Source organism: Choloepus didactylus, chromosome 13, assembly GCF_015220235.1.
Source record: "Choloepus didactylus isolate mChoDid1 chromosome 13, mChoDid1.pri, whole genome shotgun sequence".
Classification (NCBI taxonomy): Eukaryota; Metazoa; Chordata; class Mammalia; order Pilosa; family Megalonychidae; genus Choloepus; species Choloepus didactylus.
This window is the reverse complement of record NC_051319.1, coordinates 15,708,953-15,736,008: the sequence shown is the minus strand read 5'-3', so window position 1 is coordinate 15,736,008 and position 27,056 is coordinate 15,708,953. Positions and strand designations below refer to the sequence as shown.

Below are 27,056 nucleotides of genomic sequence, written 5' to 3'. Positions count from 1 at the left end.
AGCTACCCCAATTCTTTAGAACCTAAAAAGAGTTGTCTAAATTGTGCGTAAGAGTGCCCACCAGAGTGACCTCTATTGCTTTTTTTTATTCTCAATTTCATTTATTTCTGCTCTAGCTTTTTTTTTTTTTTTTTTTTTTTTCTTTCCTTCTGCTGGCTTCAGGATTAGTTTACTGTTCTTTTCCTAATTCCTCCAGGGGTGCAGTTAGGTCTTTGATTTTATCTCATTCTTTTTTTAATGTAGGCATTTGGGACCATACATTTCCCTTTCAGTATTGCCTTTGCTGCATCCCATTAGTTTTGATACAATGTGTTCTCATTTTCATTTGTCTCAAAAAATTCACTGATTTCTCTTGCAATTTCTTCTTTAACTTATTGAATGCATTGTTTAACCTCCATATATTTGTGAATTTTCCAAATCTCCACCTGTTGTTGATTTCCAGCTTCATTCCATGATGGACAAAGAAAGTGCTTTTTATAATTTCAATCTTTTAAAATGTATTGAGTCTTGTTTTGTGACCCAACATGTGACCTACCTTGGAGAATGATCCATGAGCACTTGAGAACAATGTATATCCTTCTGTTTTGGGGTACCATGTTCTGTATATATGTTAGGTCTAGTTCATTTAAATTATTAAAGTTCTGTTTCCTTACTGATATTCTGTCTAGATGTTCTATCTATTGGTGAGAGTGGTGCATTGAAGTGTCCAACTATTATTGTACAGATGTTTATTTCTCCCTTCAATTTTTCAGTGTTTGCCTCATGTATTTTGGGACACCCTGGTTCTGTGCATAAATATTTATGATTGTTAGCTCTTCTTGATGGATTGCCCCTTTTATTAATATATAGTGTCATTCTTTGTCTCTTATAACAGTTTTTCTTTTAAAGTCTATTTTGTCTGATATTAGTATAGTTAAACCAGCTCCTTTTTGGTTACTGTTTGTGTGGAATATCTTTTTCCAGCCTTTCACTTTCAACCTATTTGTGTCCTTGGGTTTAATATTAGTCTCTTGCAGACAACATATAGATAGAGCTTATTTTTATACCCACTCTGCCAATCTGTGTCTTCTCATTGGGGAGTTTAATCCATTAATATTTAATGATATTACTGTAAAGGCAGTACTTCAACTATTTTATCTTTTGGTTTTCATGTGTCATATCTTACTTTTGTCTCTTTTAACCCTTTTAGTTACCCTTACTAATAATATTCATTCCTGCACTCTCCTCCAAACTCCTCTTTCTTGTCTTTTCCTTTCAGCCTGTGGAACTCCTTTTAGTATTTCTTGTAGCACAGGTGTCTTATTGATGAACTCTGTTTGTTTATCCATGAATATTTTAATCTCTCCCTCATTTTTGAAGGACAGTTTTGTTGGATAAAGAATTCTTAGCTGGCAGTTTTTCTCTTTCAGTACTTAAATATATCATATCACTGCCTCCTCATCTCCATGGTTTCTGATAAGAAATCAGCATTTAATCTTATTGCTGTTACCTTATATGTGACAAATCATTTTTTTATTGCTACTTCCAGGATTCTCTCTTTATCTATGGCATTTGACATTCTGATTAGTAAATGTCTCAGAGTAGGTCTGTTAGGAATACATTGCACTTCTTGGACATGTATATTTATGCCTCTCACAGGAGTTGGGAAATTTTTGGCCATTATTTCCTTAAATATTCTTTCTGCCCCCTTTCCCTTCTCTTGTTCTTCTGGGACACCCATGACAAATGTTTATGTGCTTTGTGCTGTCATTCAACTCCATGAAACTCTGCTCATTTTCTTTTCATTCTTTCTCTGTCCTTCTGTCTGTAAGATTTCAAATATGTCTTATCTTCCAGTTTGCTGATTCTTTCTTCTGCCTATTCAAATCTGCTGTTGTATGCCTTTAGCATATTTTAAATTTCATGCACATGTTATTTTTCTTTGCATGTGTTCAAATTCATCTTTATGCTCACCCAGTGTCTTCTTGGATCTCCTTGGAATGGTTTAGGATATTTTCTGAACATCTTTCATTAGTTCTAAATTCTATCTCTTCTGACTTTCAATTGTTCCTTGACTGGGCCATTTATTCCTGTTTCTTAGTATGCCTTGTAATTTTTTGTTGATGTCCAGGCATCTATCTTGATGAGTTTACTCTAAAGGTCAGTTTCTCTTATCTAGGGTTTTGTTGTTGATTGGCGTTGTGTTATGGCTCTTCTTTGACTCTTGGTTCAGCTTATTGTAAACCTTCAGAATTGCCCATGTTTAACTGATCAGATTTAACTCTTCAAGATCTGATTATTGCCCTGGATATGTGGTCCAGTTTTTAAGATTGCTCCATTTGTGCAATTGTTTCACCCCCAAGGCAAAGCTTCCTTTCCTCTCTTCCTTCTCCAGAAATCTTGTTCTGTTCTGTTTGTTTTGCCTCTATAGGGTTTTTGTTTTATTTTTTACTCTCCTCTTGTTGTCTTTAGCTGCCTTAGGGCAAATTTTAGGAGGAAAGTCACCCCAGAGAGGACTTTCCCAGGTCAGTATTCCCCAGCCAAAACATGACCAAGGACCCATGAAGGGGGCACAGTCCCTGGGGAGAGTTTCAGGAAAGACACCAAAAAACTTTTTTGTTGGCTCACAAAGGCTGTGCTTTCATGGCCTGCCCAGCAGATGGTGCTCTTTGGCAAACTGTTCCCCACAGTCCTAAGTAGGCCATGTGTCTTTAAACCTCCTTCAGCTCCACCCTTGTCAGGGGCAGAGTTGAAACAATGGCCATGGCAGTTCCTGGCTGGGCAGGCTAAAAGTGCAGTTCAGAACTGGACCCAGTGGTCTAAATTCACCAATCAAAAGCCATGGTCAGTACTTGGCTGTGCCCCACACTCCATACCTAGAAAGGAGCATTTCCATGTCCCTTTCCATCCACAGCAGCCAGCCAGGGACCTGAACCTGGGTAGCTTGCCTCCAGGGTGGGGAATGGCACCAGCTGCCACTGTGGAGTGGGTTATTCACAGCTTTCCCCAGTTCCTCAGTCTCTTTGACCCACTCCTCCCTGGATGCTAACAGTGCTCCCCTGGTCTCCAGAGCCCAGGAACAGTTGTTTTAGACAGTTTCTGCCTGTCTACTAGCTGTTTTTGGAGGAGGAGTAAGTCCTGGAGTCCCCTACTCTGCTATCTTCCCTGCCCATAGGACTTTGACGTTTTTGTAAGAGTAAATTTCAATTAGAAAGTTTCCATATCTCCAGTGTCCCATGGCAATGTTTTTAAAACAGTGGGTTAAAATCAATTAATGGGTCATAAAATCATTTTGAAGGGTCTCAAGCAACACTTTTTAAAAATTAATGAACTAAAACAGAAAGGAATAGATTAGAAAATACCAGAAGATGAATCACACATTTTACTTCATGTGGTTGCATGTGTTATGTGTTTTACTGGTCAATATATAAAGTTTTTTTTTTTTTTTTTACTGAGGGTCAAGATCTGGGTCAAGATCAAAAGAGTAGGGAAGCCTCTTTTCTATAGTACTTTATTTGTCCCTCTCTGGTTGCTGAGTCATTTATGACAGTTTGTCTTTTCTTTTCTTACTAGGCTACAACTTTCTTGAAGCAGGATTAGTGTCTGAATTACTTTTCGTTGGTCACAGTGCTTTCCCTAATAACTTATACCTGGTAGGTGCCTAGCAAACTTGTTTAAGATTTACTTCTTACTTATTTTGCTTCTAAGTAAACTTCTAAAACATACTTTAAAATTGTCAAGTGCTATTTGTAATTCTATTTCTTTTTTTTTAATTAAATTCAGTTTTATTGAAATATATTCATATACCATACAATCATCCATGGTGTTCAATAAGCTGTTCACAGTACCATCATATAGTAATGCATGTAATTCTATTTCATTCAGCTAATACCAACTATTGTGTAAAGTGGTATTAATACAAGCATTGCTTTTTAACAATCTTTTCCCTATTTTTTAGGAACTGGCCCAAACATAGAGGAATTCATCACAAATACATTCCATTGAGGCTACTGTGCAGATTTGGATTTCTGTTTTACAAAGAGCTCCTTCAGCTGTTGGTTAGTTGTGGCTTCCTTCTGCTGCATCAGCTCCACTGTTCCTTTGGTCACTCCCCAGGCATCAGGCTTTGACATTGAAGGGTTGTATGGCCTGCCTGAGGCTATCCGAAGATTCTCCCAGTATTCCTTCCTGGCCCTGTGGGAACAAAACACAACATTAGACCCCTCCCTTAGTATCGGTATCTATATGTCATTGAACTAGAAGTCATCCACGGAGCCATCTTTGGACTCTGAGAGTAAGTCTGTTAAAACAGGCTTACTAATCTGAACTAAAATTTTCTTCCCTCCAGAATCTGTAGCTCAAAAATCGCTTTGAATTTATTCCTTTTACACCACACACACACACACACACTTATTCTTTTTTATATATTTTATATACATATGTATCAAAAATTAAGAATTTAGAATGAGAATTGAGAACTTTCTATCCAATTTATCCTACCTCTCCATCCTTACCTTCTGGCACTTTACTTCATTAACTAGCTGAGTCCACACTTGTTGCTTTTCCCCAAGCCCAGTATTACTTCACCTATGATTCTGTGGATTCTGCATTCTTCTTCTTTCCATTTCCATTACTTCATTCTAGTGGAGGCCTCATCACATCTGGTATCCATTCTAGCAAAGGTCTCCTCCCAGGTTTCCCTGTCACAAGGCCACTTAAAAATTGCTAACTTGCAAATCTAACCTTTCCTTCTGGCTACTTGAGACCTACCCCTCCAGCGTCTTCATTGCCTTTGGTATGAGGTTTCCTCTTACTCCTGGATTTGTCTTCTTCCAATTTTCTGCCCCCAATATTCTCAAACTTCTAGTTTCTCAATATACCATTCTCTTTCACCAGTTGCTGCTTTCCTGAAGGCTGGTTCTTCCTCTGGTTAATGTAATTCATCCTTCAAAATTCAGCTCAGGCATCAGCTGTCTTAGGAATCCTTCATTAACACCCCGACCCCAATTCCACTCCCACCTTCTGACTCACAGGTCATTAGCTCAGAGCCCACAACACTAGTGCACATCTTCATCCTTGAATTTACTGTATACTGATTTGAACTTATTTATCTCTCTGCACCACCTGATTGTTAACTCCTTGGAGTCAGGGCCATGCCTTAGTCAGCTGCTATCTCAGTGCCAGCAATGGTGCCTGACAGTAGTGCTCAATGTCTGCTGAATGGAGCGGAAATACTCTCTGCTTGGAGAGCTCAGCCTCCACTCCATTCTCCACCTAGCAGGCACCTACTTAGCCTACCCAGCTGAAAAGCCCATTCTTCTAAAATATGTTTCCTATTGGGCAGAGATTTTCAGTCACTCTCTTCTTTTTGTTACCTTTTTATCCACATCTCTACTAAAGCAATTACTGTATTATAAAATGTTTGTTTTCTTATCCATTTCCCCCAATAGCCTGTAATATTCTCCAAGCCAGAGACCATGGCTTTTCATCTCTATATTCCTAGTGCCCTTTACAATGCCTGATATATACTATATGTTTACTTGTTTATTATTCATCCTCTCCTCTGGGATGTAAGCTCTGAGGACAAAGACTTTGTCTATTTTGTTCATCATTGTATTCCCAGCTCCAAGAATTGTGCTTGGCACAGAACAGGCACTTAGTATTTGTTATACCTAAGGCAATTTAAATCTTGGAAATCAATGCCATTCAATATTAGTGTCTATCACATGGATGGTGCTTTACTAGCACATGAAATCAAATTTCATTGTCACATTTGTATTCTATATTTTTAAAGCCTTCTTAAGAAATCACCCCATAGGGATGTTTTAATAAACATCTCTATGAGAAAATTTAAGAAGGGTAACTGATTCTTCACCATCACACACAAAATTAGCTGTACTCTTTGTAATGGCCTCACCCGGATATATTCGTAATTAAATGAGCTTGGGTTGGCAAATGTAGTTTAAATGTACTTACCTTGCTCTAATCCAGGGTTTGGTATGCATGTCCAAACCACTTCCCCAGCTGCCGTGTTTTTCTGAAGCTGGTGGCAAAAATCCCCTTTCCGGGGCCAGCTCCTCTGCAATGGCTCTGATGTGGTAGGGCTCAAATCCACAGCATCCACCAATGTACCTGACACCCAGGTTGTAGGCCTCTCTGGCATATTTTTGAATATCCCATCTGGTTGCAACTCTGGGCTCCAGTCCTGTAATAAATAGGATTTTGTCTTAATCTGTTTTTTAAAATATATTTAAATAAAACAGCTATAATAAATACGTCATTTCAATAGATGACTTGAATAAGTTGTCAATATTCAAGTCTTAACTGTTAAAAACCACTAGCTACTTTATGTTTACATATCCAGTCTTAAATGCTGTAGGAGCCAGACTTCAAGATGGTTCTCTATCATTCTGCGATATTCTCCTCCTTGCTTAGTCCCCTCTCACACTGTATCAGGGCTGGTCGGCAGACCAACACAGTATGGCAGAAGGATGGCATATGATTTCTGAGACTAGGTCATAAAAGACACTACGGTTTGTGCTTTGCTCTTTCTTGGAACACACAGTCTGGGGGACGCCAGCTGCCATGTCATGAGACACTCAAGCTTCACTATGGAAAGGCCCATGTGGTGAGGAACTGAGGCCTTGAACCTACAGCCAGGAAGAACTGACACCAACTCCCAACAGCCAAGTAACTGACCTTGGAAGTAAATCCTCCAGATCCTGTGAGCCCTTCAGGTGATTGTAACCCTGGCCAACACCTGGACTGTAACTTCATGAGAGCTCCTGAGCCAAAACTACTCAGCTAAGCCACTCCCCAACTTTTGACCCACAGAAACTGTGAGACAGTGAATGTTTGTTGTTTTAAGCCACTAAACTTTGCAGTAATTTGCTAGGCAACAATTGATAACTGACACAAATGCCTTGCCATTCTTTCCCTGTGGTTATGTTCCAGTGATTATTTTATAATATCAATCTAATTAACCTGTATCTTTAAGGGTCCTTGTAAAATAAAAGATATGGCATAAGGACCTTAGAATGGCATAGGAGGCTGGCCATGAAGTGTCTCTGCTGACATCTCTGGCTTGATTTTTCAAAGTAGCCTCACTCCCACTTTCCAAACATGCTGAGAGGCTTTATTCCTCTGCTTAGAATGTTAAGTATTCTCTCACCTCATCTGCTCAATCTCTTTACTCAAATTTGTTATACAGTGACCCAGTGATAGAATCTTCTCCCCACGCCCAAAACTCTAATGTAGCTGAGAAACTTTCAAAATAGAAGAAAAGGACCTCTAACCCTCTTACTTTTCTGATGAAAATGTTCAGATCCAAAGGAATTAAGGGATTTTCCTAAATTCACACAACTCAGCAACAGAGCTGGACCCAGAACTGAAATTTCTGCTGATTCCCTCAAAGCAGGGGGTCATTTTCACTCCCTAAAGGCATGATTAATTGTTGTCCTATTTGGAGATTGATTCATCTTTGATTTTACATTTAAATTCAGAGGAGGTCTTGCTTGCTGGTGCCATCTTTTCCCTCCACTACTGCCTAATACAAAGGAGTTTCTGGCTACAGAGAGAGACAAACTGGGGGCAAGAGATGAGACATTAACCCTTTCTTTACTATCACAAAAGATCTATGGCTATAGAGTTATTGGAAATTTGTCAAACATAAAGATATTGAGACCATTTATAAAAAGTCTTACCAAAGGGGAATTCTGGGAGATCAATAAATCCCTGTTTGCCACAGTCGGGAGTGTGGTAGGCCAAGGGCTGAGTCATCAGGTGAGCTTTCAATCGCGCGGCCTCTAAAACCTTCTTTCATGAGCTTCACTGTCTGTAGACTAATGTGGGGTCAAAATGGCAGTTCACGCCAACGATGGAGGCTCCTGCAAACAAGAACATTTTACCTTTAGGGAATCACCAGATACCAGTAGGTCCAACTCTGCTATCTTAATCAGGAATCTTTACTTGGAACAATGAATTGCTCCTTACTACCCATAAACCTATCTCACCACTGGTTAAGAATGATTACCAACAGGCAGAGAGTGCTTTATTTAAAAAAGTACTTTGTAGTCTAGTAAAGTTGAAGTGTCATTTATGCACACTTGGTTGCTCGTCTTTTTAAAAAAATCATTAGATATTTTTTTACTTCAAATTTTAGTAACCAATTTTTCAAAGTTTGACATTATATTGCAAGCACAATAATCTTTAACACTCCCAGCTGCTAGATTGTACCTGTGGGTACCATAGTACTCATTGGAGGCATAACTAAATGTTCCCTATCATCAGGCCAATTCAATAATATTGCTAACCTTCTTGTGCACAGCAGGATATAATTCAGATAAAAGCTTTTCAGAAACGTTTTTTAGAAGGAATTTTGTGTCTAGGAAAAAATTCCCCAAATCCTTTGACTTCAGCTCCTGAACATGGTTGACAGTCCATCAATCATTTTGACAAGCTTTTCATTTAAATATTAGCCTCCCCAGATTCAAAACTATATGAGATTGTCTTCTTAAAACTTTCTTGTAAAATCTGTTTAGAAATTTAATTAGTGAGAACAAAACATGTTTTAGATACTTAATTTTTTCCCTAAAACTTTCTTCATAATCTTTATGTTCTTAATATATCTGGACCATAGATGATTTAATATGTCTATCATTGTATATGGTTTTGGAGGTTTCCCGTGACACCAACATCAAAATTCCAGGAGCAGCAGAGAAAATTAAACAGCCAGCCAGTCAAAGAGAGTGAGTCAGCCTCTTCCACTGACACTGAGTGATTCCTTGGGTTTAAAATGAGGCAGCTTTGAAAAAACAGCCTGTGAGTTCCCTCTAATTTAAATGAAATCCAATATTAAAAATGAAAACAATGTAACAAGATAAATTAGGTGGTCAGTATTTCATATCAATGCATTTTTGATTTATTATACCAATTACAAAAAGAAAAGCATACTAGTAATTTATGAGAATGGAAATAAGTTTTAAAAAAATTATCCTAATGTTCCTAAAGCACAAAACACTTTTGATTGACTGAACCATTCTTCTCATTTCTAGGTATTAAACCACTAGCATAGGTCTATTTGGCCCTTCCAAATGGCTAGTGTGTGTGTGTGTGTGTGTGTGTGTGTTTAACATTCTTTTCTTTGGGACTCAATGATACTATCAGTATTCCTAGAGAAGTAAACTAATGATTTTCCTGTTAACAAAAATAGTATACAATGATTCACAGATAATGTGAATTTGTATGTCATTTTATAAAAGACTCACTAATTGCAAACCAATTAAAATCTGTCATCACCTGCTTTAACCAGCCGCACTGCACACTCGCCAGGGGTCACGCCATGCAAATCTCCATCTGGGCCTATGCACATGGTAGCTGCCACTGGTTTACCAGATACTTTCAAGGCCTCAACTGCCCACACAGCTTCTTCAACATGTTCAAAATACTGAAATAAATTAAGTTTAGTATAGTTTGAATCTTGTTTATCTCAAAACAACTTGGAAACTTATTCTATTGCTTAATAACTTAATCTGAGTTGTGACCGATCAACTGTTTAAAAATGGAATAGAATGGTGCAAATTGCAGCCAAAGGTTGAAAAACACTATATTAGTTTAATAGAATCAAATCTGGCAGAAGCCCTAAATTGGAAAAAAGATTTTCAAAAACTTAAATGTTAAGCTATGATTGGTACTTAACCCCATAGGGTCCTCAGAAAGCAAAAGATAGAGAAAATGTACTATGTCACTTGTCAATCCGTGGTGATGGGGTTTACCTCTGCAATCAAGAAGTCCACATTTTTCTTTATAAAGACCTCTAACTGTTGCTGAAATATTTTTTTAACTTCAGTTTCACTCTTGCAGCTGAGGTATGATGGTGTCTGACTCACGCCTCCCGCCACCAAAGCATCTCCCTCATCAGCCACTTGCCGGGCAATGTCACTGGCAGCTTCATTGACTTTCTGCCCCTAAAATAGGTGAATATATGATACAGCTATGTTTTCATGTGAAATTGAAATAAAATTATTATTCAAGTACCCACATCTTGGTTATATGTTTACAATAAGATTTTATTCTAGAAATGATAGCTATTGAATTGTTCTATCAATGCTTTACTGAGTTGAGCAACTTCCAGTAATATTAATAATAGTGATAACAATAAATCCAACAGTGGTATCTAGGACATCATATTACACAAAAGATCTGCAAGCAGGTAAAATTCTTTAAGTGAGAGGATCTAGCATCTTCCAATGCCTAAGCTGCACTTAGAAGAGTACCTAGCAATAGTGATGAAAGTGGTGATGATGATGTTGATTTGCTTTTATGACTAATAAGATTAAAATTCAATTAAAATGACTACAGAATTCATGTAGAATGAATTCATAAAGAATTTTGTCTTTATGCATTTTCTGAATTTACAGATAAATGCATAACCAGTAAGGTGTTTTCTAATTATTCTGACATGAGAAGTTGACCTGGACCTAAAAATAAAAAGCAAACAAACCCATTACTGTAGGTCATTTTAGAGATGAAGAACCTGCAGCTTGATGGGGCCAAGGGTTTACCCAATATCACAGTGGAATGTAGCTGAGTTTGGGCATTATTCCAGGTTCACTGACTCCTTGCATATGATTTCCCCCGGTACCATGATACAATAAAAAACCATACAGATGTAAGCCTTTGTAAGGCAGCCTACTGTATTCAGCAACTTAACCAAGAGATTGGGAGAATCAACAATTGTTAAATACTTTAATCTGCTTCATGTCATGCTTTACTGTTGACTTTGGGGACTCCAGCTAAAACCCAAGACTGTTATTCACACATCTCATTTCTTACTAAGTACAAAGAAAAATACAACCCACCAACCAAACACAATACCTCTGACAAGGCTCAACATTTTATCTTGGTTATGAAATGTGTCTGCCATGCCCTTCTGAAAGTCCAAGGGGTGGTTTTACTCACAGATATTTTCTCTGCAACATAGTTTCCCCTATTCTCCAACTTGTCTTCACTAGCATAGAAGGTGAAGGTCTGCATGACGTTTGATCCAGCTCTGAGGAACTCTCGATGAAGCTGGCGGACTGGGAGATTGAATGAGGAAAGGTATAACTTTCTACCAGTTTATTAACCCATGGTATTTTCAAAAGGCTCAGATAAACAAACATGAAAATTACTGCTGGCTTTGTGATTGCTTGGCATACATGCATCCTGAGGGTTAATGAGAGGCAGGTCTGGAGCCTCTTGGCAAACCCTCCAAATTTGCTCTTGTGGTCATAGAGGGAACTCACATTTTTGAATTGCTCATTGGTTCATCATTTCTTGACTGTATTTGTGGCAGACACTCATGGATACAAGGATGAACAGTCCATTCTCCTATCCTTTGAGAAATTTGCAATCCATCAAAGAATAACTGACAACAACACTGTGTGGCTGGGCTGAGCAAGAAGACTAGACTATTTCTACCACGGGCCTGCAGTGAAGGGAGGAGGGAGGCCCTACCGGAAGGACTCATTTGAGATGCATTTTAAATAATTCAGCGTTTTTGTCAGGCAGGAATGGCCTGAGCAAAGCCACGGAGGCAGGAACATGTTGGTATTTGGGGGAGCTGTATGAGAGGTTGGAGTTGAGGATCTGTGGGAGAAGTGGCAGGAATTACAGTTTGGGTAGACTGGGACAGAGTACAAAATGGCCTACACATCTTTCCAAGGAGTCTAGGCTCCAGACTGCAGCTATTGGGGAAATATCAACAGCTTTTAAGGGAGTGATTTGATTAGCTCAGTGATTTTGAAAGACAATTTTGGTAGCAGAGTAGAATAGGGATTGGAGCAAGATCCCCAAATGCAGGTTCGTGGATTAATTCCCATCTGCAGCAAAGCTTTCACTAGCTGGAGAAAACATGGAGGGATTTTTTTTCCAGGTAGCTAAATGTAGTCCATTTAAAGAATTATCCATTGCTCTAAAACAGTGTTCTAAACCCTGGCTGTTCATTAGATCCCTTGCCAGATTTTTAAAAATTAGGAATGCTATAGTGCAACACAGATAATCTAAATTAATTGGTTTGGGGTGGGCACAGGCAGTTTTTCCTTCCCAAAATGTTCCCTCCAACTGATTCTTATTTATAGTGTTGAGAACTGTCATTCTAAGATAGTGGAAAAATGTTCACTGTGTAAAGTGATAGCGAGACTTAGATTGTGTTTGTTTTTGTCAGGAATTAACCTGGCAAAATAAGAAACTGGCAATTCTGAATTTATTTTGACATTTCAGATGCCTGAAAAATCCAAAGGCCTGGAAACAACTATATCTGAGGGTAGGAAATTAGTAGGACACTGATATTGTGGCCTTTCAGGGGTGAAACTGGAGATGAGTTGGGCATCTTTGTATCCCCAGTGCCTAGTAGGGCACCTGTAACACAGGAGGTTTTGTTTTTAAATGGACAAACAAATGAGGCAAAAGAGTTTATGAATTTTGGAAAATGGGTGTCTAAGCTTGGAGCCAAATCTTTGTTTTTAAAATCATGGTAACTTTAGTTCTCAGTGGGAACATAAAAGCACGCCTAAGTTAACTGGTTTTAAACTTGTTTTAGTTAGCAGCAGAACCAATTAAACAAATCTTATAGGGACCCCCTCTACATCAATCAGATAAACACAGAGCTGCTGTGGTTGGAACTGGAGTGAAGGGTCTATAAATAAGCATCCCATATATTAGGATGAAGGAGTTTATAAAGCAGGAGGTCCACCCAGTTTGTCCTGGGGTGGATCTCCAGAGATTCTGAGGAAACACCCTGGGACCATGTGCAATTTTTGTGTGTTTATGTACATTTTTACCATGCAGAAGATCTATGAGTTCCATCAGATTTTCCCAGAGGGCAGTAACCCCAAAACAGATAAAGATATTTACCCCACTTTTGATTGATGATTCCACCATGCTTCTTAAAACTGCAGTGCTTCTCAAAGTGTGACCTGTCTTAGGCTCCCTGGGGGTAATTATTATTAATGCAGATTCCTGAACCTCTCTCTAAAAATGGAACCTGGTTTCATTGACAAAATCAATGCTGTCTCCACCGAGTGCAGGAACCACAACTTTCGGCATAACCTTTTGCAGAAGAATTAGTCTGATAATGTCTGGATTTCCTTTCAATTTCCAGTTTCTGTTTTCCCTCATTACAAGACTCCTAGATTCTTTCTCTAACCGTTAATGGATTGTGACTGGCCTCTGTGATACAATGGCACAACCTATATTATTAATTACATTCACTTTATGGTCTACAACCAATTATACTCGTTTTATTTTACTATCACAGGAGCTAAATGCACAGTGTGACCCAGTTATATGTGTACAGAGCATGGTTGGATATTAACCTTGTAAATTTAGGTTAAGAAATGAGAGTCTTTGGGAGTCCCAGCAAAGTCCAAAAGGTCAAATAAAACTCTTCAGTCTTTATTCCATGGGATAATAACTATAACTATATGGGTTCAATACCCAGGGATGTGAATTTAGTGTGTGTGTGTGTGTGTGTGTGTGTGCACAGAAAGAAGGGATGAGTAAATGGCGGTGAGGCCAATGAAAACATAGGTCCACAATTACTGATCCACAATTCCAAAATCCAAAAATCTTCAGCAGATACACAAGTCCATTTGCATAAAATATCATGAACATTGACTGTCACTCTCATTCAGAGAATTAATGTCTTAAACATCTTTCATCCTATGAGAGAGGCTAAATACAGCTGTGGTCCTATGATGATGTGCTATAGGAGATTTGTCTTTTCTGATGTATCCCACAGTCCACTGTGATTGACAGAATCTGAACTAGGTGCTGGCATAATCTAGTATATGAGATTTCAGTATGTAGAAGAAGGGATTAAATCTAATATCATGGAGATTTCATTAATTCTTGAAAAGGATGGAATTCCCAGAAGCAGCAGAGCAATGCTCAATATACCTTAACAAGTTCAAAATACTCAAGATACAGATGGTCAAGAGATAAAGTATGTTGTACTATTATTAAAATAGTAGAAAATTAGTATCAGAGCAGTTTTAATAAGCTCCTCTAACAGGTAAACTTTGTTGTTGCTACTTACAAAATTGAAACTTGTGGTTTAAGTAAGTCTTACTTCGTCTACGTGGCAAAGCCTGGGCAAAATTAGTTTATCATTACTATTGCTTTGGCCCAAGAAATATTTTATTCTGCATTTAATCAGGCAAGCAGACCTTTAAAAGCAAACCTAGGTATATTATTTAAATCTTCACTCTCTGATCTTAATTGATCCTCCATCGTTTTTCTTAAAGGCCTTTTAATGCAATACTTCCAAAGTGTGGTTAATCTTAAAATCACCTGGGACAATTATTATAAATAAAGACTCCTGGATGCCCTCACAGACTCAATGAACCCCAATCTCTAAAAGTGAGGCCCAGGAATATCTGCTGGTAAAATGAAAATTTGAGGAACCACTGTTGTTTTAGCTTCCCTAAAGGCCTAAAAGTTATCTTTTTTTCTTTTTTAGGGTAAGAAGAGTATTCATTTCTAACTTTTATTTGGAAATATAAAGTTGTGTACATTTTCTGAGTTTCACAGTGTGAGTATAATTCTTTTACTTTGAATACCATTTAGGATTGTGTGATTTGAGCCCTGAACACATTTTGTTTCTTCTCTTGCAGAAAAGTTAATATATCCAAGAATCCTATTGAGAGAATAAAAGATCAATGGAGCCATCTTAATAACAATGGTTAATACACACAGTCTTTCACATGTGCCAGGCACTATTTTAAACATTTTAACATGTAATTCATTTGATCTTCTTAACAACCTTTTGAGGTAGATGTTAATAGTATTCCTGTTCTAGAAAAAGGAAATTGAATCCAAGAGAAGCTAAGTAATTGTCCCAAATAAACACAGCTGGTGGCTTAGTATTTGATCCACACAGTCTGCATCCAGTCTATAAAGCTCCACCTCAAAGCTGTACTGTCTCTCATGCATTTATGTATTCTGTTAATTTTCACATCCTTTATCATGGAGTTGAATGAAATATAGCTTTCTTTATTAACATAATACAACTGTTCATCACATATAATATTTAGTAGAACTTGCCCTAATTTCATCTGAAAGAGTCAACTTCCTTCTTTTAAAGGTGTTTCACATAGTAATATGAGCTTTTCCTCACTTCCACTACCTCATTTTGCCTTCTTAGAATCATCTGCTCAAATCCCCTTCCTCTACCTTTATTTTAGAGGGCTACCCTTTAAAATAAAGCTTTCAGGTTAGAAGGGCCTCTCTCACCTTCCTTTTCCCCAGCCCATTACACTCTTCCAAAGTCCATCCCTTCCATTATATTATTCCAAACCAGTCAGGCAGACCTGACTATTCCACTTTGCTCAGTCCAGCTGTGAAACTGAACTCCCTTTCATTCAATCAGCATGTGCCAGGGTTCATTCTGGGTGCTGGGGATACATCAGTGAATAGTGAGCTTACATTCTAGCATGGATAGACAAATAACAACAATAAAAGACAGAAGAAGTTATGGTACATTTATAAAAATGTTCTTCCATGAATTATAACAAACATATCTCACTAATGCAAGGTGTTACAAATAGGGTGGTATATGGGAACTCTGTGTTTTCTATATTTTATGCATGATATTTCCATTAACCCACAACTTCTCTACAAAAAAAACTATTAATATAAAAAAAGGAGAAATCAGTACTATGAAGAAAACAAAACAGGACTGTGTGATAAAGAGGGACCTCAGGGTTACTTTAAATCAGACAGTGAGAGAAGGCCTTTCTAAAGAGGCAACACCAATGTTGAAACATTGATGTTTCAAGACAGAGATAAGATTAGCAGAGAATATCACAGGTAGAAGGACCAGCTGGTGAAAGGGTCTAAGGTGGAGACAAGAGCAACATGCCCAAGGGAATGAGAGGGAGGCTGTAATGGCAGCTGCAGACCCCCACCTCAAGTCTGAGGCAGTCCTTCCTCCTGCTGCCAGCAGCAGTGGCTGCTGGGGACTCACAGCGAAGGCACCCTTCAGGAATTGCTCTACTCCAAAGGGAGCTGCCTTCCCCACGGTTAAGCCCTCTCCTGGGGCAGGGGAGAAGAGGGAACTGATAGCTTGCATGCAGTGCAAAGACCCAGCCCCCCTCAATTTGGAACAACTCTGAAGGGCCTATCCAACTCGAGGACTTGCTGAGGGATTGGCCGAGGCCTTTGTTTCAACTGCATCACAGTTCAATTTCTCCCTCTGCTCAATCCTGCTTCCCTCACTCTCTATAAGTATTGTTTGTGGACAGCACTCCCCTCCCCCCCCCCAAAAAACGAAAAACTCCTGCACACATTTTTCCACCTCAGAATCTGTTTCCTGGGTGGCCTGACCTGCAACCGCTGGTGCTAGGACTAGTCCTAGGAAACAACTTAAAAGTATCATTTTAGAGGAGGAAACAGCTTGAAGTATCCTTTTAGAGCCGGACCTCCTTTTGGCCAGCTGGGAACCGGGATCCCAGCACTGGTGGCAGGAGAAGCACTGTTTTTTCCTAGCATGCTCTAGGGGTACAATTGTTAACATTTTTCCCAGTGGTGAATTGGGGTGGATGCCCTTGAAAGGGAATGCAGAGCAGGTGCAATATCTTAGATATTTGAGAGGTTCAGGGGAAGTAGTAATTATAAGGATTATCAAATCAGGTGGCTGTTGTTGGGTTACCATCAATGCATCAAGGCTAAGTGTAAATAATCACCATTTTAAGACAAAGTCTGAGAGTCTGAGGGCCTCTTTGGTGGCATATAAACAGAACCATCACCTGTAGCCGAGGATCTGGTCCAGAAATAAATTATGCAGGGAGCAGAGCGCCAGAGAGGGTTGAATTCTCAACTGGGCAAGACTGCTGTCTAAAGTCAGTGCCCCTTTTAGGAAGACATGAGAACCTGAGATTAGGATGAGGTATATGGGTAGATATACCCAAGAACTTTGAAAACCCAGATTGCCCTGAGCTCTTTTGGCCTGAAGAAGTGGCCCACTCCTCCCTTTAGAAAGACAAATACTCCCCTCTTGCTTGAAGATGATGCAGAGACTTCTGCCTAGCAAGACAGCATTTATTCCCCTCAGGTTCCCTTCCACCTTCTCTCCTGGCCATAAACAATTTGTGGTCAAAAAAGTAAAGTAAGAACAAGTTGCATGGGTGCAGATGCAGAATACGCAGGTAGCTGAATTTAAGCAGGGTAGGGCTATATACAATGAATTCAACCAGTTGGCAAATATGCAATGGAGGCAGAGCTCATCTGTGAGACTATGATGATGTTGTAGCATGGAATTTAAAATGGGTGAGGAGGGAAGAATGGACATATTGGGGAGAATGGATAGTAAACACTAAAACGGTAGGGACAGAGGACTGAGGGTCTTGATGAGATGGAAGTGTGAGATGCTTGACAAAGCAAGAAGGGAAGATAGAAAGTAGTGGTCAGAGAGTGAGGGACTTGTAATTGAGATTTTGGAGGTTGTCAGTTCTTGGTGATGGAAAGGTCTATGAGAGGGTTGCCAAGGTGGGGATGGAGGAAAAGCCTATTGGAGATGAGGAGGAGATCAAGGCACTAGCAAGAAAAGTGCTGGCTGGGTCATCTGCATGGCTGTTGAAGTCACTTAGAGTGATGAGAGGGAGGGGCAGAGAAGGTAGGGAGCCAGGTTCTAGACTCACTGACGGAGGGGCAGAGGCGGAGGAAGACAGTTGACAGTGACAAGGAGGGTTTATACTTGTAAAACTGTGAAAGAATGTTATGATTGAAGAAGTATCTGCTGAGGGATTATACTATTTCCAGATTTGAGTTCAGACTTACGTACCTAGCAGTGTCCAGCAGGTGATAAAAAATATTTGGAAGATGTTGCATGAATGTATCTGTTGGATGGTTTGCTCTTAGACTTGGGTCAACATAGTGCACTTTTATGGGAACTTAAAACTGAGCAATGCATCAACCTGCTTCTGGGTGTTCCACAGCAGCTTCTGGGGTCCAGGGTCCTGCCTTCACATAGCCCCTCTTCTCCAGAGCGAAGACAAAGCCTCCATCTCCAATCACAATCTCCCCGGCATTTAAACGTTCTAGAATACCCTAAAATTACAAAATGGGGGAAAAAAGACAACTAAGGTTACTTAAGTTTTTAAACACAATTTTCTATTTTTAATACTTTTGATAGCATGTTCTTAAGAAGTATGATTTCTTTAGATTTCTTAGAAAAAACACATGGATAATATTTCACACATAAATTCTTGGCTATCTATAAGGCAAGAAACCAGGATGCTCATACAATATTCTGTGGATATATGTGTATGCTGAGGGTGGGGGCAGTGTTCTTTCAAAATACATTAAAGAGTGTTTAAAGAAAACTGTGGGAGAATGTAATGTTTGAAGAAATATCTGCTGAGAGATTAAGTTGAAAGGTTTTGTTGTAAAGCCTCAAATGAATACTTAAGCACACATTCTTAAAATGGTGAATGCTAGTCTCTCTTCACATGCCATCAATAAACTAAAGAGAAGATTAAAATTGTTAAAGAAGTTGATGTGGCATGTAATTTTAAGGCATTTTTAAGACTGAAAAGTCAGAACACACTAGGTAAATCAGAAGAAAACACCACCGCAAAGTCATCTGAGGACTGCTGTCTTAGGGGTTAAAATTCAGTTTCCACAACAGTAGCTATGATATGCTAACAGGTTAGGAATCTGCACATCCTGTACTTCCTGTACTTGGTATGAGACAATAGCAACAGGGAAGAGACAAGTTAATAAAATATTTGTGAAATAATTTCCAGCCCAATCTCCATACCTATCTCATTTAGAATACTATGCAATAATTACCCAGGTGTTAATGTTCAATAAATGCATTTTGAATTTAATATTTTTAAAGGGCCTTGTGAGTTAGAAAGTAACTTTCCATTTTATCATTTTTATTTCAAAGAATTACAGAATTTAAAAATAAAAAGGACTCTACATTCAATTTAGGTCAATCTGACTTTACAAATTAGGAATTATGACCCAGGGCCCCAGAGTAATTTACAAAAGGTCTCCCAGATGGGGGGATAAAGGCCTCTTGACCCTCAGCTCCCTCTTTTATCCTTAAAGGGTATCTAGGTTTGATTAAAAATGAGGGGAGGGGGAAGAAGAAGGGGCAGCCCTGGAAAGACCATGTAATGTAAAGGAATAACTCAGAATGTTTTACCTATTGTGATCCATTTATTGACAATAATAGCTGATAAAACAAATGCTGAGAGCTAATAACAAGGGTTACATAAATCTGTGAGAGGCATTCATAGAATATTGCAATTCCTGACCACCTTCTCCGAGCTCTCATTTTAATCCTCTTCCCCACTGCTCTACTCCCCATGGAATAGCTGGTGCTCAGAAAGAAAAAATAACTAACATTTTTACATTAGATCAGTAAAATAGGAGGATTATGCTATATTCTCCCTAATATCCCTTCCAGACCCCAAATTTTTCAAACCTATAAGTCCATGAGATAACAGACAATAACTACAAAAATACTGTATAGAATGGCTGACATGTAGTTTTGAAATCCAAGTGTTTGTGATGATTACATACTTCTAAATGCCATGTCTTAAATGACAATTTTCATCATAATGAACCAATTAACAAGGGAAAAATATACTGCAACGACTATTTATTAACTCTCATTTGGGTCAAAATAATTCACGCATTTTGTTTGGTCAGCTAGCAGCTCTCACTGAACATCTATGTGTGTTTCAAACCTCAGTACACATTTTAAAGCACAAGAATAGCTAAAGATATTTTCTATAAAATATAGGGTGGGTAGTGGTGATTTGATTACCATGCTGTCCATAAATTTGTGCAGCAATTACATCTGGAAATAGTACCTCTTAGATTTTACATTTTTTAATTACCTGGACTTCAACTTTTTGTTCCTGAGTTAAAATAGCCATTTTTTTTTAAAGTGGAATGTGTTATGAAAAAAAAAACCTAGAGATTGTACTGTGAAAAAGTATTACAAAACAGTATTTGTAAATCAGCCCATTTTTGTTTAAAAAGTATATATCTGTCTAGATAACAAACTAGCAGAATATACAACAAAATATAACAATGTTCTTTGTACTTTTCCTCATTGTTTACAATTAGTTTTGTAACATATTTTAAGCTAAATGTTTAGACATATTAATGTCCACTTTTTAACACTGACATAGGCATGGGAACAGGTTATGGAAGAAACTTTTATCTTATGTCTATCTGTTGCTTAGATAATGTAAAATACACGGATAGGCTTTAAAATGTTAAATTTTCTGAGTTTGAGTTTGGGGGGTGGGTTAGAATTCATGGCTATGCAACTGAGGCCAACCTCCAATCCCCCAAATTTAAATCTCTATAGGAATCATCCTTTCCAGTCTATACTGACTATGAATTTAGTAGGTTTATGGACTGGAAAATTCTCCACCTAGACGAGCCTGTCTTTTTGATTTGGGAGACATGCCTTTTAAAAAAACCAGGCACAGCCCGGGGTGTTTCCCAGCAGGGGCTGGCACTGAGGATGAGCTGTGGACCTGCCCTCACGGACCTTATGTCCTAGGGGGCACTGTTGGCCCGCGCGGTCTGCCTCTCTGCCATCTCTGAGGCCTCTCTCGCGCCAGGTCCTGGCTATAGGGTTTCTGTCACTCTCCTCTCCTCGTTCTTTTCACCCCTCCGAACAGACTCCCTCAAAATAGACGAAGACAGACTGCCTAGACTGAGAACATTTGCTCCAGTAAGTCACTGGGAAAGTTATTAATTAGGTGCTGCAGCTATTGGGTTTTTGGCATATATTATTAGCTGCCCTTCCTCAGATTATTTTACAATCCCTCTGAAATCGTCGGTTTGGGGCCCGAATGTTGCATTTTTGTGTGTGTGCTGAAACCAAATTGCGAGTGAAAACCTACCATCACCCAACCAACGTCTCGGTCTTGGGGCGGTGGCAGAACGCGGCAGGGCGAGAAGCCAGGAGGGGGGCGACCCGGGCGCGCGGGGCTGAGACCCCAGGAGCCAGTCTAGACGCGGGCGGGAAACCGTCGGGGCCCGCGCGGCGCGCGAGATTTCCTGGCTCGCCTGCGCAGTGCGCAGAGTGTGCGCACGGGGGCCGGGGGCGCACATACGGTGGATCTGGGGCGCGCTGCCGGGCGCCAGCTTGTCTGAACGCAACCGGGGAGAGAAATCGCACCTGTGGAAATCCGGAAAACGTAGATCTGGGGCGCGCTCTGGTCCCCAGACGGAAAGAGAAGGGAGGGGCAAGCTCTAGAACCAGGAGGGGAAGCTTCTGGGAAAGCACTCTGGACAAGGGCTGGAGTGGGAGAGGCGTCTTGGGATCCTGCATACGTTCCAAGAACATCTTTTGGTCTGAGGCTGGGATTGGGGGTGGGTTGGGGGCGCTATATCCACAGCCGGGCTCTAAAGAGCCCTCTACGCTTGCCGTCTGGGGTGCGGGGCCGATGGGTCGGGACCCAGAGCCTCTGCCGGGACGGAAGGTGCCCCCGGGCCCCCTCTGGAGACTCACTTTCTTGGCCTTTTTCCCCGCAATGGGAGCCATCTTCGTGGTGCCCGGACGATACTTGCCACGTAAGCTAACCAACGACGCGAGCCTTTCCCCTGTGAAGCCGGGAACTGCCCCGCGGCCGCAGGCGGACTCTTTATACCTGCTCCTCAGCGCGGGGTGGGTTTTTCAGAGTTGGCACCAACGCGGGCTTCGGGCGGGAACACGCCCACCAGCCTTTTATTCTGGCCAGCTGCTCGTTGGGCACCTACCCTGCGAAAGGGATAGTCGAGACTGTTTTCTCAACTGGTGGAAACACTGAGGAGTTGAGGGGTTTTTTTGTTTGTTTGTTTTCTTTAATTCTAACGGTGCTTTTATTTTGTGAAAAAGCTAATTTAAAATTGACATTAATCTGTGTTGCATATAAAGTCTAAGTGAAGATGGTCTGGTGGTCTTGTTTACAAAAACATGGACAGGGTCTTTTTTGTACTTAAACTTTCAGGAAGGGCACGTCAAAGGGCTTAGTGTTTGCGTGTTTCAGGGCCAGTGCATAGGAGTAGACTCGCGTCCACTGTGAGATTTTCATCAGCTACAAGAGCGTCAGTTCTCTTCTGCAGGTCATTCTTTGATAAAGAGTTTACTTCCACAAATTATCCGTCCCCCGGCTTCGGCTTGGGCCTGACGTTCTCCGTGTCGTCACCGTTAATGGTCACGGTCACGATGTGGGCGGTGCAGCCGGACAGATCAGGGTCCATACACGGGGCTGGAGAGCCTTCAGCAACGGCACCTTTATAGCCAGTCTCTTCCTCAAGCTCCAAAGAGCAGCTGTTTCTGGGCTTTCAATATCATCAGTGAGACCTTCAAGGAACTCCAGGCAGGTCTCTGACCCAGATCTACCTACCCACTTAAGCCTCTAGAAGAGGCTTGTAAGAATTCCAGTCAATATAGGTATTTGTGAAAGGCTGAGGATACAAGATAATTGCATGAGGAGGCGACGCCCTGGAGGAAATTCAGACTAAAATGTGATCTCCTGTGTGATAGGTCAGGTGGTTATTTATAGAAGAGTCCTGTACTAACTCTGAATTAGTGGGTATTTTCAAAATAATCTACCCTTATACCTAAACGTGCCTTGCCATTGCTAATAATACAGTAGTTTCTAATAAGAGTGTCTGCAGTAGTTAACAAGAACAGACTTTTAACATTTATTTATGAAAGTGAAAATGATGTGTTTTGGAGACTTACTTCAAAATTCAGCATGGCAACTATGTATGAAAATGGATAGGCATTAGGAGAACTCAAAGAAAATAGTTCAAAATTTTGACAGTAGTTATCTGTTTATAGTGGCTATAGTGCTTGTTTTTATTTTATCTTTTTATTTCAGTTCTATGGTTTTAAAAATATTCTGGTAAAGGAAGATCAACCCGGTCTCTGGGTGAGGTGAGAATGTAAACACAACCTTTCTCCTATCCGAACCCTGCCCTCTACCTGCTTCTGCCAGTCATGGGGTAAGAGTGTCAGAAGGAGGTGGGATTAGCCAGAGGCTGCGGCCTATGTTGTACAGATTTATGGTCTGCATTATGTCTGGAGCCAGCAATAAGCTTGCTGTTTTCCTCGGCTGCTGTTTCGTAGTTGCCCTGGGAGTCTACGGCGGGGAGCATTCTGTGCCTGAGCATTATGTGGCCACCGTGAAAACATATGAACAACCTAGACTGACCAAAGAAGAAATAGAAGACCTCAGCCAACCAATCACAAGCAAAGAGATCCAATCAATCATCAGAAAGCTTCCCACAAATAAATGCTCAGGACCAGATGGCTTCACAGGGGAATTCTACCTAACTTTCAAAAAGAACTGACACCAATCTAACTTAAACTCTTTGAAAACATTGAAGAAAATGGAACACTACCTAAAACATTTTATGAAGCTAACATCAATCTAATACCAAAACTCGGCAAAGAGTCCCAACCCTCTAGCTCTCACCACTCGCAAGCAGGCCTTGCAGCTAATGAACCAGAACCTCGACATCTATGAAGAGCAAGTGATGAATGCAGCCCAAAAGGGTGTACAGATTATAGTGTTTCCAGAAGATGGCATCCATGGATTCAACTTTACAAGAACATCCATTTACCCATTTTTGGACTTCATGCCCTCTCCCCAGTTGGTGAGGTGGAACCCATGCCTCGAGTGCCATCGTTTCAATGACACAGAGGTCCTCCAGCACCTGAGTTGTATGGCCATCAGGGGAGAGATGTTCCTGGTGGCCAATCTCGGAACAAAGCAGCCTTGTTACAGCAGTGACCCAGGGTGCCCTAATGATGGGAGATACCAGTTTAATATCAATGTCATGTTCAGTGATAATGGAATCCTTGTTGACTGCTACCACAAGCACAACCTCTACTTTGAGGCATCTTTTGATACCCCTCTCAAAGTGGATCACATCATCTTCGATACCCCCTTTGCTGGCAAGTTTGGTGTCTTCACTTGCTTTGACATATTGTTCTTTGACCCTACCATCAGACTCGTCAGAGACTCTGAGGTGAAGCACATGGTGTTTCCAGCTGCCTGGATGAACCAGCTCCTGCTCTTGGCAGCTATTCAGATTCAATAAGCTTTTGCTGTTGCCTTTGGCATCAATGTGCTGGCAGCCAACATCCACCACTCATCTCTGGGGATGACAGGGAGTGGCACACACACCCCTCTGAAGTCCTTTTGGTACCATGATATAGAAAACCCCAAAGGTCACCTCATAATTGCCCAGATAGCCAAAAATCCACTAGGTCTCATTGCTACAGAGAATGCAACAGGTAGAATTAATCCATCCCATAGTAAGTTTTTAAAAATCTTGGCAGGTGATCCATGCTGTGAGAAGGATGCTCAGGAAGTCCATTGTGAAGAAGCCACCAAATGGAACATGGACACACTTCCCACATTTTACTCTGAGATGATGTATGACAATTTCACCCTGGTCCCTGTTTGGGGAAAGGAAGGCTTTCTCCACATGTGTGCAAAAGACCTCTGCTGTTATTTACTTTACCAGAGGCCTGAAATGTCCAAAGAGCTCTATGCCCTGGGCATCTTTGATGGCCTTCACACGGTGCATGGCACTTACTACATTCAAGTTCGTGCCCTGGTCAAGTGTGGGGGTCTTGGCTTTGACACCTGTAGGCAAGAGATCTCAGAAGCCACGGGAATATTTGACTTTCATCTGTGGGGGAACTTCAGTACTTCCTATATCTTTCCTCTGCTCCTAACTTCAGGGATGACCCTTGAAGTCCCCGGGCAGCTCAGCTGGGAGAATGACCACTATTTCCTGAGGAAAAGTGGACTGTCCTCCGGCCTAGTGAATGCAGCTCTCTATGGGCAGCTGTATGAGAGGGATTAGGGAAGTGTGAGCCTTGCACTTTCACAGGCCAGAGATCACAAAGGCTGGAACCACCTCTGCCCGAAAGGCGGTGCCCATTTCTGGGACACCAGATCCCACCCTGGGAACTAAGGGAAGAAGTAGGAGAGACAGATTCTCTCCATGTCTCTTCCTCTTAAACATGAATTACTGAGACATTTTCTGGCATTTTCTACTCATGTTTTTCTTTTTCAAGCCACATCTTCCTCCAGCATCTCTCTCAGTACAGATTGATTTTAACAGCTGGAACAAAAATAAATCCCAATTTATATATTACAAAAAAAAAAAAAAATTCTGGTAACATGTATACAACCTAGAAGTTCCTATTGTATCCACTTTTATTTTTTATATGTTACCTTATTTTCTGAAATATTTTTACGAGATATATTGATTTTTAAAATAATTTAAAAGTTGCATTAAAAATGTGCAAAGTGACGATAAATAGCCTAGAAACAAATAAAAAGTCTGAAACAGAATTCAGAACCATTTACCCAAATAAAAACATGAGAAAATTCTGTGTGATATAGCCTCCATTTCTACTTCTGCAAAGAAGGAAATTACTGTAGCAAATGATAAAGCAATAAAAATTTAATTGCTAAAGTGATGTGCACTTGAGATACAACTGAGAAAATGGAAAAGTCTGTTGCATTTCATAATCATGTCAAGATTAAGATGAAAAGAAAACAGAAGCACGATGGACGCATATACTGTAATTCCAATAATTTTATATTTCACTTGCTCCCACATCTGGAATCAGCAAGAATAAGACATGAAGTAACGTCACCCTTCACAGTAGCACTAAGGCATTAAGGCACTAAGAAGTATACGAGTAGGTAACAGTTTAGTTACTTAATGCATTAGGGAGGATTCATTTATGGGCTTAACTTGATGAGCATTAGAGAGATGAACAGGTCCCAAGTGTGAGCAGCTGTAGTGAGGAGTTCCAGGCGCCAGGGGGCGGTATCAGGGCTCTGATAGTCAACAAAGGCTGAGAGCAGACCTTGCCAATTTCCCAGTTTCATCCAAATTCAGCACGTCTTAGGAGGTATTTTAAACTAGTAGCACTAAATTTAAAAATTAATTACGAGTTTTCAATAGGTAATAAAGACACATGGTAAAAAAAAAAAAAATTTAAGTTTTTTTCCCAGCTACTGTTTCAATTCCTCAGGTTTCCTCCCTGGAGATAACCATTATTACCTGTTAACTATCCTTCCAGAGAAATTCTATGTATGTCTAAGCATATATACATGCATATATATATATATATATATATATATATATATGTTAGTTATTTAAATATTCATCCACTCCCACCTTTCCCCAAATAGAGTTATAGGCAACTGTCCAAATATTTTTATTTTTCCTCAGCTTCTCAGTATGCTGTCCTAAGCTACCACCATCATTATATCTGTTTTTAAAAATTAATTTATTTATCCCCTATTTCCATAATAGATGATGATAAATGATATCCACAGTTCACTGAGAGCTTAGTATGTGCCAGACACTACTCAGAGCCTGCCCAAGGACAATATTTTTTACTCCTCTTCAAAATACTGTGAGGTAGGCACCGTGTTTTTTGTACTAAAAACCATGTAGTCAGGGAGTTGGAAGGGTTATCAGCATGTGCTCTGAAGTTCCTTTGCCCTGTTCCCAAAGGACTAAGTCCGCTTAGATATAACTTGGAACAGTAATATGCTGTTCTTGGAAGGCTGCCCATGTTCTCTGATCTCTGCTAGAGCAATGAGATGAGAGAGGTCATAACACTGAAGTCCTTAGCCTTTTACAAAGATGATGGGTGTTAAAAAAAAATCCTGAAAGGGAAGAGGAGGGTTAGAGCTGGAGATCCACCCCCTTAATTTTATAACTGCAAAGTAGTTTTTGTTCTATCTCCAGCTAGTGCTTTGCTTAAAACCCTATTTATATATTCAATAAACACTTATGAAGTGCTGTTAATACATTTTTCCAAGCACCATGCTTGGTGCTAGAATAAAGGATATCTCTCCTTTTTTTCCAAAAGGGACACCATGTAATGTAAGTGCTAAAGTAATATCCATTTCATCAATATGTAGTTGGGAAAGTGCAAGGACTTTTTATTTTCAATTCAATTGGGATCCTCTTTAACCTGGTTTTTCATAGTTCTTTTTTAGACTAGAAGTGTTTCACTTAGCCTCAAAGCA

At 40.0% G+C, this 27,056-nt stretch overlaps 2 protein-coding genes and 1 pseudogene across 2 annotated transcripts; 1 reads left to right on the top strand and 2 right to left on the bottom strand.

The window, feature by feature from the left end:
- Positions 1 to 3,383: 3,383 nt before the first annotated feature.
- On the bottom strand, positions 3,384 to 21,649 carry BHMT (betaine--homocysteine S-methyltransferase). Its single transcript, XM_037801326.1, is given in 8 exon segments — positions 3,384 to 4,173; positions 5,956 to 6,184; positions 7,683 to 7,865; positions 9,277 to 9,424; positions 9,753 to 9,944; positions 10,939 to 11,057; positions 17,934 to 18,066; positions 21,506 to 21,649. Coding segments are annotated over 8 exon segments (1,224 nt in total). The 5' UTR covers positions 21,539 to 21,649; the 3' UTR covers positions 3,384 to 3,986.
- A 322-nt stretch (positions 21,650 to 21,971) lies between these two features.
- On the bottom strand, positions 21,972 to 23,139 carry LOC119508443 (annotated as a pseudogene).
- A 201-nt stretch (positions 23,140 to 23,340) lies between these two features.
- Positions 23,341 to 25,209, top strand: LOC119507965 (biotinidase-like). Its single transcript, XM_037801324.1, is given in 1 exon segment — positions 23,341 to 25,209. A coding segment is annotated over 1 exon segment (1,377 nt). The 5' UTR covers positions 23,341 to 23,484; the 3' UTR covers positions 24,862 to 25,209.
- Positions 25,210 to 27,056: the final 1,847 nt, after the last annotated feature.